Source organism: Sinocyclocheilus grahami, unplaced genomic scaffold (genome assembly GCF_001515645.1).
Source record: "Sinocyclocheilus grahami isolate Dianchi unplaced genomic scaffold, SAMN03320097.WGS_v1.1 scaffold310.1, whole genome shotgun sequence".
Classification (NCBI taxonomy): domain Eukaryota; kingdom Metazoa; phylum Chordata; class Actinopteri; order Cypriniformes; family Cyprinidae; genus Sinocyclocheilus; species Sinocyclocheilus grahami.
This window is the reverse complement of record NW_015505489.1, coordinates 746305-760670: the sequence shown is the minus strand read 5'-3', so window position 1 is coordinate 760670 and position 14366 is coordinate 746305. Positions and strand designations below refer to the sequence as shown.

The following is a 14366-nucleotide window of genomic DNA, read 5'->3' as shown; positions in this document are numbered from 1 at the left end:
TCATTTTGTTTACAATTAATATTATATTTCCATATCAATATAGAATATAATATATTATATAATTAATATATATTAGATTTGTTGAGTCTGATTTCTCCTGAGTTTTTTTTTCTTCTTCTTCTCCATTTCTGTCACCGATGGAGTTTGGGTTCCTTGCCACTGTCGCCTTTGGCTTGGGGACACTTAGTATTTGGCAATGTTATCGACTTGATTGCACAGACACTATTGGATGAAAACTGAACTGATCTGGATGATGACATCACTGAATCAACGATGAACTGACTTCAACTTGAAAACTGATTGTTTGCTATTGTTCTCTTTTTAGAGCTGCTTTACGGCATAGTTGAATTTTGTTTGCATTATTGAAACATATTTTTCCTGTTTGACACTGTAAAGCTGCTTTGACACAATCTGTATTGTATAACAGGCTATATAAATAAAGGTGACCTGACTTTATAAAGTATAATGTGTCCTTAGAATTCATTTTAATTACTTTATTAATAGCATTAAATGCCAAATGTCTAGATCATCAGTTGAAATACATAAACACCAGTCTTCACTGCACTGTCATTAACAATCATAACATTTATTTAGAGTACTATGACATATTTCATCCAAAGACAATGTGTGCTGGAGAGCACATGCAGAAATATATGTGTAAGATACAGAAGGGATGATGCAATTGAATGAGACAAACATTAGATACAATACACAATCAAAACATTGTCATGACCTAGTAGATACTTTTTACTGTATATAAGCAAAAATCATTTCTTTGTTTTCATTCAAATCCACAGTACAATACGTTGCTACTGTATTCCCAGACTAGAAAGACCTGTACACTCCCTTTTTTGATAGAATGACATTGAATACAAGTTTTAAACACATTTGGTGTTCACATCAGGGGTCTTCTTTTTAACCTCAGCACTACTGGACCTTCACGACCTTCAGGTTCTAAAATTAAAATCTTTCTCTAGCAGGTACATCTGCATTGACACATCAGCGTCTCTCCTGGTTTACAAAACCTCCTTAAGTGGGACACTGGTCCTACAGATGAGAACTCAGTATCAGTGCAGTATAGATGGGAACTCTGTACTAAAACCTCAATTACAAAAGCGCACCAGCACAATGACGAGGTATGTGAGGGTAATAATAGTCAGAACAGAGAACAGGAGGAGGAGTCCAGTGAAGAGAACGTTGTTTATGGGTAGCTTGAGGATTTTCCCTTCAGCTGGGATCATGTTGGAAAGTGCAAGCATGTAGCCCAGGGACCAGGCTATACTGGTATCATTTACCTATGAAACACAAAGAGACACAAGAAAGGGTCCAGTTCACTGCAGAATTTTGGATAGAGAGAATATCCTTGGCAGATATACTGTATGATATTACACTCATGCATTGATACATGCAAGACTTGATATACGCTCCTTAGAAATTAAGTGCTCAGAAATGCATGTACTGTGAAAAGGCATTTAAAGGAATATCCCTGATTAATCATATACTGCATATATACAGTAAATAAAAAAAAAAGTGTAATCACATTTAATGATGTGCAATGTATAATCACATTTAATTAAATGTTTGACTTGCCATTTCTTTGTAATTATTTGTAAAATGCATTATCCATTTCTGAGTTTTAGGGTCTTATGCACAATGTTATCACGGCAATGTTGTAATATGTATGTATGTATCTAGAGAATGTGTAATGTACAGATACATTGCATTTAACACAGAAAAGGTTAGTAAGCAATTATTTCACTTTGTGGCTATAAAAGTTTGAACTGGTCCAAGCACTTCCATTGTAAATGCCTTACTGTAAATCAAGATTTTTGAAATGTATTTTTGTGGTAATCAACATTATGCCAAAATGCTGTTGATTGAGCTTAACTTGTATTGAACACGGAATATTTAATTAATAGGCTTCTATTGCATAATCCGATGGTACAAAATTTCACTCTTCTCTTTTGTTCATGAAGAAGTATTAATTTTTCAGAACTAAAAGGAAGAAAACAACTTGATGTGTGGAATATGTCGGCATATGAAAAAGCTTTAAATGCAGCTTGATAATATTAATGACTAAAACTGAGAACCACATATTCTCCTGTTTTGATATATACCTGGTTAAAACAGGACTGACTTTCTTTGTAATAAGATTACTTGTTTTGTAAACCAAATAAACTGTAAAATACTTTTTTTTTTACCTCTGTCAGAATTCTGCTAGAAATTGTGAATGGTCAGAAAAATCTCAATCTTTTTAATCTCATGCTAAACATGACATTTAATGTACCTGTTTCTGAAAATTTAGATTTTTCCAGTTGTCTGCGTTGAACTTATAACCATCTGCAAGAATGCTGTGCACATAATTTGCAGAGTAGCAGTAGGACTTCAGATGGATGTCTTTGATGTCTTTGATGGATGTTTTGAGCTAAAGGGGGTTCGGGGGGACATTAAAGGTAGGTTTATTGATTTTACACATCAGTCATAAATCTAACACAAAGATTCATTCTTACCAATCTGTATTTTCCTGCTAGTCATGGTTATGCAGCTGGCGGATACTCACAGTTTTCCAGTCCTTTGAGCATAACTGCTTCATGTTCGTGTCGAATGTCTCCATACTTTTTGAACCCTCCACTTTAAGAGCCCAAGCAGTCCAGTAGAACCCTGCATAAGCCTAAGCAAAAGTGTTATAACGTTTGGTCACAATAACATGCAGGAACTAATGACATTTGACATTAATGAGGTTCAACTATGCCACAAAGGCACCATATTTGATTTGAGAGCTGCATTACATCATTGTGATCACACAAAGCTACCATATGGCTTCAAAAGACATGGAATATAGTGCACTAGTCAAATGCTCTTCTTTTACGTAGAATTTTATGTCCTTTTTTGAGTTTGTTTGTTATAAAGATTTCCCAAAATTCTCCTTTTGCATTCTACAGACAAAATGAAAGCATAAATGTTTGGAATGATATGAGGTTGAGTAAATGATAACAGAATTTTAATTTTTTGGGTAAACTATTTTGGTAACTTTATTTTAAGGACCAATTCTCACTATTAATTAGTTGCTTACTAGCATAGCATATTGGCTGTTTACTAGTACATATGAATACCTTATTCTGCATGACCATATTTTAGATCCCTTAATCCTACCTCATATCTAAACTTAACAACTACCTTACTAACTATTAATAAGCAGCTAACTAGGAGTTTATTGAGGGAAAACTCTTAATTATAAGTGAATATGTGTTGCCTAATCTTAGCTTAACTAAAAAGAAATGCATACCATAAAGTCTCCACTGAGCGATGGTTGAAAAACTCCATCAAAGGAACAGTTTTCAGCTCCCCGGCATGACGTCAGGTCAAAGATACTACTGACCAAGACTTTGCACTGTTCAGGGTTACTCTGTCCAAAGAAAGTAATATTTTGCTTTTGGCTATACTGCATTGGAAGATCCTTCTTTGTGCATTCACTGCCAAAAACCTCCTCAACAAGCATGGAGATATTGTAGCCAGAAGGATAACAGGGCTGCTTCACATTAGCCCAGTCGACGGATTCCTGAAAAAAATAAAATAAAAACACAACAACCAGAGAGAGAGAGAGATCATAATAATGCATGTTGCAGAGTTTTAGACAACTACTGTTAAACTTATGCTGAGTTCACACTGCACGATTTTAGCCAGATTTTTCACTCGCCGACAGGTTTTGCGAAATCGGCGACAAATGCCCGACATCGGAGGCAAATCGGTGCTCGTTCAAGCGAGTGACAATCACGCTGTGTGAAATGAGTTCTGACTGAAAAACACATCGGCGATGACCTACAGCCAATGAGAGACCAAGATACAGAGCAGCGGGAAGTTTGGGGAGGAGTTATATGAAACGTAGTTTGCGGACCAGTGTTGCCAAATCCGCGATTGCTGCCGGTTGTTTTTTATGTCAGCAGGTTGAAGTGACCCCAATAACGTGATATTTAGGCCCTGGAATGTGAATTGTACCAGGAGAACCCCGCCAAAAAAAGAACCCAGAATGCGATTTTTACTGGGGGACCCCCTCGAAAGAAATTGGGCTATTTTCAGGCTATTTTGAGTAGTAATTGGGCAGGTTTTGTAGCGAAAACCTGGCAACGTCTTTGAAAATCGTGCAGTGTGAACTCGGCATTAGTTCTCTCCAGTCTGTTTAATTAGTCATGTCATTCACCTGTGCCCTGTTTATCGCTTATCTCATTTAGCTCCCTCATTTGTTCTAGTGTATATACTCCTTGTGTCTCTCAGTTCTTTGTCCGGTCTTGTCTAGGTGTTACGTCAATTTTAGTGGACGTATTTGCCTTTCTCCTGTGTTTCCCTCCTTTGGATTTATTAAAGACTGCGTTTTGGATTTGGATTTGGATTGTGGATTTGCCCTTGGTCGTGCACTCCTTACTACCCCGTTACATAACAGAAGATCGGATCAAAACAGTTTTTGGTGTCACATTTTTTCCCCTCCTCCCTTTCACCATGGACCTCCCTGCCTTTGCCCTGCTATGCCTGGAGTCTCAGATCAGGGATTCACATCAGGCACTATCCAGACCGCTTGCTTTGCATGTTTTACATTTCATTGATAAAAATACTTTACATAATGCATTTAAAGAAAATAAAAGTCCAGTGATTAATTAGTATAAACACTTCTGGTAGAAATCAGGAAAACAATGTAATTCATCCCTCTTTTTCAACCCTATTAAATGACTGATGGTAATGCAGTCTGTACAAGTATTAACGTGGGTTGTTTGGGGGAAATGTTAAGCATAAGCTACATGTTTAATTGCATCTCAGCAATAATGGATTTCATGAGAAAGGTTTTACACAAATTTTGTGATCAATGTATTGGTCTATTGATGCTAGCAAAACAAGAAGAACCTGTCTAACAGGTACAATTAATATGCAATCTAAAAGAACAATCCAGTCTGGATCTAAAATGTTTTACTTACTGTATCCTAAATTAAACATATTGATATTTTATGGAACAAGTATTAATTCAGAAATTCACTTGACAATGACACGAATATACTCTACCTTTGAAAGTTTGGCCAAAACTCTCTTCTCAGCTTCATTTTTCCCATAGCAGAGGAAACTGTGTGTATAGATGTTGTATTCATAGCCATAGAGCGAAACCTTAATGATATCTTCACCTTTGGCATCTTCAGAAGTGGCAAAGGCAATCTGGGTGGAGGCTCCACCTAAGTCCAATGAGCCAACTGTCTCAGCCCCATGAGGATGTACCCAGGCATTCCAAAGATTTTTCTATAAAACAGACTAAAGTTTAAAATTTTTAAAGTTCAATTAAGCTCAGTTTTCCCTACTTCTGGTTTAGATTCAGTATTGTGTCATAAAATGACTGCAGTACCCCAAACGCTCCTTGTACCTTTAAGATAATATGATTCTGTTCTATTTCAAAGAATCAAAAGATCCCCTCTGCACAATAAACTGCCCATGAACTGACCTCTAGGAAGTTCCCCTTCAGGTAGTTGACTGTGATCCAGCCATAAAGGCCTTCTTCCTGTCCAGAGATAATGGAAGCATTTTGGAAATTGAAAGGAAGAGAGCTAAGGTAGTTCTTTATGTCTATCAGGATAGTGTTGGATGTCTCTTCATCTTTCATACTGTGTAAAAAAGATATTGCAAAGATATGGCACACATTGCGTCAGTGTCAAGTTAACTTTGTGGCAAATATATTTATATATTTTATTTGTTGATTTATTTAAAAGTGATTGTTATTTGAGAAATAACATCATCATTTGAAAACTCTGGACATCATTTTAACACTCTGAACATGTGCATAAGTCAATTTTTATTTTATCAAATATTATGTTATTTTTATTATATTCTATTGTCTAACACTGTATGACCCCCTGAGCTCTCAGTATTAAAGTAAATGTCTCTACTGATACATACATATATTGAGATACAGATGTAAGAACATAAATAGAAAATACCCCCCCCAAAAAAAAGAATTTGTTAAAATCATTCTTACTGTAGAAGCCTCATCCCTGCTGTTGCACCGAGGAAGACTGGGGTCGAGTTATGCCGATGGGAAGGAATGGCCTCGGTTATTTTTGCCATGCAATTTTTTAAACTTTTCCATGTCTTTTTGTCCTTATCCTCATTTTTACCGAGATCTGAAATTCCAGGGCCTTGAAAAGACACATTTTATTATTACATTACTTTCTGTAATATATGAACATTTTTAATTTGCATTAATATTGCATCACTGCCTATGTTAAAAGAGTAGTAAAGAACTAGTAAAAAGAGTAGTAAAGAACTGCAGTATACTAAGAAAAAAGATTTCATCCATTCATCTATTATATATATATAACAAGTACTTTTTCTTTTCAAATAAATGTTCAGTGAGCGAGGTGCTTTCAGATAATGTTGACCATCAACCTGCATTGTATTGTATTATGCATTAAATAGTGATGAAAAGGTCAAGACCTGGGCATATTGACATCTGATGTATTTAAAAGGTGCTTTTCATGCTAAGAATAATTTTTTTTGGGGGGGGGAGGTCTCCTGATTTTTATTTATTTATTTGTTTACATTACGGGACACCCAACTATGCAGAATTCATGGAAAGTTCCACTAGTATATCTGAGCTTTTGGTCACTATAAAGAATGAGCCATGTCTTTGAATATATCTTCTAACCTTCAACCTGACACTTTGTGTTCTCCCTCACAACCCCTGTGTTGTTTTCTTTTTCGGCAGGCCACTCATAGAGATACACGGTGGTCCTGGAGGAGCCTGCATCCAAAACAATACCATACTGGAGAGAGAGAGAAAGAGAATGAGAGAGAGCGAGAGAGCCAGAGAGAGAGAGAGAGAGCAATAGAAGTGATGAAAGACTGTTACAGTAATTATGTTAAGACCAAATTCTGAAGATCTTGCAAAGCCATAAAGATCGTATTCATTTGCCCTCTTTGCAAAATGTACTGGTGAATAGCAATTTGCTATGGTCTAAATCATGATTGAGTGAAGGATTCAAGAACAGACATGTCTAATCGCCTGAAGCTCTTTTGGAGGAAACTAACAAAAGAACATTCTTCCGTTGGGAAAATATTCAAGGATTGACGTTATGAGTCATCAAAAGGATCTTCTTAAGATTAAGGATGCAGCATTGTATGGAATTAAATAACTTCATCAGTGGTGATTATCCACTGAAAGCTGTTTTTGTGTGTGTGTGTTTTTTAAAAAAGTTTTTGTTTTCACTAAAAGTAAAAGGAACCTAAATGAAGCATAATGAAAATGCATAATCCACAAGTTATATCTATAATAATCTTTCACCACATTTTACCCACCATTCATCTGTAAATGAATAGTGGCCCATATGTGTGACATCTCATGTTTGTTTTTCCAACACAGAATAGAAATGTTACATAAGCAGAAAATACAAACATTCCTCATATTATAATATATTATTAAATAACAGGAATAAATACGTTAATTCTACACACTCTAAAGGGAACCCAGTTTATTGGTCAGTTTAATAGGTTCCACCTTATATCATGTATGCTCAAATTATATAATTTTACCTTTAATCCACGGGATATATAAGTCTTCTTATGATTTTGTACAACTGCTATAGAAATGATGACTGCTATGCTGGCCAGCATAAAGGCGGCGGCAAAAGCTATTGCAATTTTTGCCATCCTCACCTACAGACAAAGAGATGAATATATCAACTTTCCAGCTTACTGTTAAGCTTGATCATCATCGAACTAATAGCTGAACACTCTTTATAATAGAAGATCAAATTGAATCAAACAAACAAACAAAAAGTTTTACAGGAAAATATTTGAACTTTTTATTCACAATTACTTTAGAAAACAATGTAGCAATGCTGTAAAGAACCCAGAAATCAAACAATCATGTATCCAACATGCTCATAAAAGCTTAAAAGGTGCACTTGTAATCTTGAGGTGAGCTTTACATTTTAAGGTAGCTTGATGTAACCTTGTAGTTGGGTTGCTTCAGTCATATTAAATTTTAATATTTGTTTTTAACCAAATAATTTAGATGTTATGACATACAGCATTTTTTTTAACTGATAAAACAATGTTACAGTGTTTTGATTGAGAAAGGGGGTTGTTTGTTGAGCCCGGGAACAGTTAATAAAAACTGTACTTTCTAAATGATTTCCCCAACATATTACTCTCAGCACTTTCTTGAAGAAAAATGTGCAAGTACAAACATATTTACTTTTGCCATGTTGTGAGATTTGGGAAACTCTTTCACACACTGTCAAGGCCATAGGCACTCTGTCAATCATAGGTGTGTTATCTTCTGCAAAAATGGTCTGGCGCATGCTCAGTTTTGTACTCAAAGACATACATTATCTGTTTAATGTCATTCTAATACTGCTTCTGTGCTGTCATTCAAAACAACTTACCATACAATTGTTTATTTAAATTATATATTACATACATATATATTTATTTATGTGAGCCCACAAACTGAGATATAGCAGTTTTCAAAGACATCATATCAATCAATACAATTTTATAACAAAATTAATGAAATGCTTAATTGTTTTAAGCCACATTTGTTCTATGATCTGATCTTACATGATCTGTAAAGAAAGCAAATATCAAATGCAAAATACATACATTTCTGTCACAACAATACTGCCATTATTAATATAGTAATAAAAGGTTTATTTGCTTACCCCTCTGCGTGAGGCTGTTGTAAGGTGGTCTGAAGATTGGGACTCCTTATTGATCATTCTGTCCAGACATGCAAGATCGTGAATGTGTAACTGTGTTTTCGATGTGTGTGTGAGAGTGTGTGTGCATATGTTCGTGTGTGAAAAAGCATGCCGAGGAGACTGGGAGGGGTTTGGCTGTCACTCCCCAATAAGCAGGACCTTTCTATTAAAGTTAATTGGAAACTCCACCCATTCAGATAGATGTTAATAAGGAAAATACCTTATTGTTAACATTTATGAAAAAATCAAATAATACTACTAGCTCATATTTAGCTATTTATACACTATGTATGTAGACTTTTTTTCTCAATTCATTCAATTACTGCCATGAAAAATCTAGAATCAGTTATTTGTATTTTTAATGGAAATATTTTAAACACATTTCGCATTCTTATGATGCTGTGCCGACATGTGCTGGATATATGCTGCAACACATTCATAGTTATGAATATGGCAGTTCCCACTGCAAAGAAAAAAGAGACTTCAGATTATTTTTTAAAACATATTTCATTCAATAATGTTAAAATAGTGTCTTCATATTTGTGGGTAATACAGGCAACAGTTTGCAAGAGTATTGACATTTGAGAGGTAAAATCTTTTCATAATTCTCTTTCTGCTGGTTGCACATTAAGTGTTTTTAAAAGCTTGGAATATTATTTGAAAATGTCCCTTTAAATGGGTTGTTTTGTTTGCTTGGTCAGCTGGATATGTTTATGCCTGATCCTAATGGGGCACTTTACAGCAACCTGAGAATGAACGAAAGAGCTGTGTGGTGATCAGAGCTCACAAAAGATTACTTTATTGGAAAGTCACAGACCACATGAGAGACATACTGACACTGACATTACATTAACTCTCTGCTAGAACAGGATCCATTTACAAAACAGGGCCACACTTTACAGTGTGGTTTGGGCGAGGTATTAATCCTTCAGGGAAGATCTTCTCAAAGTGGAATCCTCATTGACTAACATAATTTTTAATGCAAACTGATGGGGAAAAAAAATTCTGGGGAAAAAGTTTTGAATGCAGCTGAGTCAACTGACCCTGTTGAATGACTGGTTGCCAGTATGTTCTGTTTTTGTCCACCTTATGAGATGGTGTGCTGGTGCCCAACTAAAGACTACATGCTTTGTGAGCATGTACTTTGTAGAAACAAACTTTGCATTTAAGTTAGCAATTACAGTTAAATTAATTTCTTTGAATTTCATTTCAGTTTAATTCCAGCTCCTTTCAAATTCGTTCCATTCAAATTTGACTTGTAATTTGGCATCCTTCTAGCAAATTGTACATTTAATTTAAAGTCAGGAACTGAACTGCCTTTTAAATGCAATTCTGAATCAAACCACTAATACTTGAACACTTCATGTAAAATCAAAGCAGTGTCAACGTTACAGTTTGTAATACATTCATTGTACTTTTTCCAACCAGTTTGAACATTTCCACCGATTAAGAAATCTGTGTGAAGTTAAATGGGTGAACTAGCCTGAATCAGCATGGAAATTCATTCATTCAAGAAACTGACATTGCTGGCTTGATTTTTGCCATTTTCAAAGTGTATTACTTTACAACCCTGCAGAGGATAAAGTTGTATGAAAAATGGATGGATGGATGGATGGATATTATCACTTGACTAAGCTCAGCAAAAGTAAAGAGATCACACTCAGATCATATTAGATAATAATTTTATTTGTTCCAAACATATTTTGAATTCTCTCTATTGAGCTTCAACTGTCCTTCACTGCAGTTCTACGAAACGCTGGGAATCCTCGCCACCCTGACGCCTCACACATCTACTCAAAGCTGCTATAGCCTGGAAAGATGAATCATACCTTAACACTGACTGGAGATGAAGACAGCCAAACTGAATTAGATTGTTCTCTCCGTCATAGCGTGTGCTGAATACATGTATTTTTAGCTGATGGAAGTGTGATTTGACACTCCATTAGCCACAAGAAGCCGGAAAGTCAGTTCTTCACAATTGGATTAGGATGGAGAAGGGAGGGAAAACAGGCATATTAAAGCCTTTCTCACTATGCTATAACATGGTTTGCAGTCCTTCGGTTCACTGCCACGCACACAGGGCTTACACCTATAAATACCCTGGCTTGTCATCGGTGTTTAATATCAAAAACGTGATCCACTGTGTTGATGACATGGATAACTGCAGGTTATTGTGTTGGTGTTTGTATGCAAGTGTGAACTAATGACAAGAGCCACTTCATGATTTTTCCAAATCATATGTGTTCTTTTGTATGTTTTTTTAAATTTATTTAAATGTTAGTTGATCTGGTAGGTGGGTACGCACTGTAGGCAGGTATGTACTTTACACAGTAGGAAAAAAAAGTTTAGCAGGATATACTTTACAGTATAGTTCAATTTGTTAACATTATTTAATGCATTATGTATCATGAATTAGAAATGAACAAAAATTTTTTTTCCAGAACATATTAGGACAATATTCAATATTCATTAATGATCATTGTTATTTCATGACTGTACATTTAAAACTTGAGAAAATTGTAGCGCTCCAAACAGGAAAAAATAGGTCCTTGTACTGCAGGTGCGTAGAGCCAGTAGGATACTTGAAAATGAACAAGAGGGTGGCTAACCGCACACTGATTCACTCAAGACTGGAAAAGTCTTTTATTTTATGAATTGCATCGTGCAAAACATGCAAAGTGCATGTGAATTAAAAGCAGTTGGACACGAGCAAGCAAGCAGCCGTTTCAGCACATTGCTATCTTCAGTGCTCACTTAACAAACAAATTCACCCTTTTAAGTAGGTCAGCAATTAAAGACAATCAGCTGAATCCAATTATCTCAGGTAAACCTCAATTATCACAAGCAGAATTCCAAGAAAGTCTGATCATTCACATATATGTAGCAGGATATTACAAGTATACAACTTCAAAGAATGACCAAACATTACAAATACAACAAATACTGCAGGAGAAAGAAAGAAGATAAAGTAATAACGACAATAACAATTTTTTTACAAAAAACAAGAGAGTTCTAGTTCTTCATTCATACCTTCAGGAAGTAAAGATTTAAGTTAAAAGATCCAGAAAACTTCTTATCTCTATCTCCACCTCTTCTATGAGGTAGAATCCTCTCGATGCCCAGGAACTTCATGTCAGGCAAAGAGTGGTTGGCAGACTTAAAGTGACGAGAAATTGAAGATGCATCATCTTGTCTCCTAATGACACTTATGTGTTCAATCATTCTTGTGCGTAATGCACACATAGTTTTGCCAACATATAGTTGTGAACATGGACAGATGATAAAGTAAATAACATATGTACACTTACAAGTGATCAATTGTCTAATCTTATATGTTTTTTAGTGTACGAGGATGTGTAAATGATTTACATTTAACATACTTAGTACAGGAAGTACAGTTGTGACATGGAAAATTACCCTGGGCATCGACAAGAGTAGTCGGAGAAGAGATGTAGGTGTCAGCATAAACAAGCTTATCCCTCAAATTAGAGCTCCTGGAAGAAACAAAGAGTAGTTGATCACTAAATACATTCAATAATTGGGGATCACTTTGGATAATGTGCCAATGACTCTTGATAATAGTTTTATTGTCATTACTCAGTGGACTGTATGATTTAAAAATTCATGAAACATTTTTGTTTCTTTTATTCATAGTCAAATTTCTTTCCTCCTGTTTCTTGTTCCTGCACCTTCTCAAGTGCAGTGTCAAGCCACTTAATAGGATAACCCCGTGATTTAAAGTCCATATTCAAGCTCTGGACTTTAGCCTCAAAATCCTCTTTCTTAGAACAAATACGATGGAGTCTTAAAAACTGGCTATAGGGTAAACCACGTTTTAAGGGCATTGGGTGAGCACTCTTAGCATGAAGAAGACTGTTCTTAGCTGTGTCTTTTCTATAAAGAGAGGAGACTATTTGATTATCCACAATTGATATAGAGGTGTCCAAGAAATTGACATCAGTGATCCCCACATGATATGTGAATTTGATGGAAGGCCTAAGACAGTTCATGTACAGAACAAATGCTTCAAAGTCACTTTCAGAACCTTTGTAAATAACAAAGCAATCATCAATGTATCTCTTAAACAAAATGATGTACATGATGTATGCCTGTACATTTAGCAATTAACATTAACCACGATTAACAAATGTTCAACATGTTCAGTGTAAAACTCTCCATTTGTGTATACAGTCTCATTTACAGTATGTATAATGAGCGTGATCGTAGACAGAAGAAAGGTGTTCCCTTAATTATATTAATATATCATACAACCACTGAACTATCTAATAGCAGTCGATTCAATTCAATTCTCAGTGAAACCTAAAACCGGCTTATCACATTAGTGTCCAGATTTAGATAGGGAGTCAATGCAAAGTTTAAGTGTGAAAAGATATGAACGATTAACTCATTCATCATAACATCCCTGATGTTTGGACATGTGAGGTTTTTAGATGACTGTAAACTAACTTTACTTTGGTCATTTGAATCACTTAAGTGATGAATAGCAACAATAATCAGGAATAAATGACCACAAAGGATCTACACAAAGATTAATCTTCAGTTAATTATTATAAAAAGCATTAATGCTGCCAGCTATAGCACTCAGAGATGATGGATTCCTATGTGTATACTATAAATAAAATATGCTGTTTTGTTGATATATCTATATCAGTTATTCTGTTTATACACCAGATACTATCAGAATACATTAATGCTTCCATTATGTCTATAGATATCTGAAATGGAGGAGGCTGAGATGTGTGATTCCTCAAGAAACAATTAGTTGAGCAAGTGCTCCTTGGATTTAGACACTGACCACAGAGAGAAATAGTGTCCTTTTTACATCCACAGCAATCAAATAAGACAGTCAGGAAGGGGGCACAATGTCAACTTTACTGTATACAAATCATTCCTTCCTTAAGTCTTAAGAATTATTATGTCATGTCTGTGGTGTACATCTTTATTACCCAGAGTACATTTCCTCAAACTCTTAACAATTAAGGACTGAAGGAGTCCAAGTCTGCTGGGACTTTCTAGATTTGATAAAGACATTTAGTTGAGTGCCAGACAATATCCTGTCACATTCTGCAGATATAATGTGAGATGAACAGACACTTAAACAAACATGCCAGTGGGACCTATTAGGACTGTTGTGATTTTATACATTTAAGCTACATTTTCAGACACTATATCTATGAAGGAGTGATCAAAAGAATGAATGTCTGACTTTGGGGTGCCCTTTAAACAGACTTCCCATCTGCTAATTATGCTTTCTGTGTCCATACTTCAAATGTGACATCACAACTGGACACTTGTCCTTTTTTTTTGACTGGAATATGAATAGTCTTTCTTGAGAGCCTCAGAAAGTACTCAAAAGTAGGTTTCAGTATGCCATTTGCACAATTGAACATTTGTGTGTAATGTGTGTGATTCCCTATAATCATCTGCCAGGCAGTCTGCCTGGCCACCCAGTTCCAGAAAGTATTGCACGCAACTATCATTACTGTCAATAATAATCCTATTCAGTTACCAGTTCATCATATCTGTAACATGTAATTATATCCTGTATTGTCCTCCAACCTGTTAAACTTAAAGGATAGTTCACCCCAAAATTTGAATTCTGACATAATTTAC

The 14366-nt window shown here is 35.4% G+C and overlaps 1 protein-coding gene across 1 annotated transcript; it reads right to left on the bottom strand.

Moving 5' to 3' along the window:
- Window positions 1-737: 737 nt before the first annotated feature.
- entpd3 (ectonucleoside triphosphate diphosphohydrolase 3) lies at window positions 738-8809 on the bottom strand. The gene is made up of 10 exons (XM_016293917.1): window positions 8694-8809; window positions 7561-7683; window positions 6677-6794; window positions 6008-6167; window positions 5477-5636; window positions 5050-5277; window positions 3287-3559; window positions 2561-2671; window positions 2288-2425; window positions 738-1295 (listed from the first exon to the last, which is right to left on the bottom strand). The coding sequence occupies exons 1-10, from the start codon at window positions 8748-8750 to the stop codon at window positions 1104-1106; spliced, it is 1560 nt and encodes a 519-aa protein (XP_016149403.1). The 5' UTR covers window positions 8751-8809; the 3' UTR covers window positions 738-1103.
- Between the last annotated feature and the right edge of the window lie 5557 nt (window positions 8810-14366).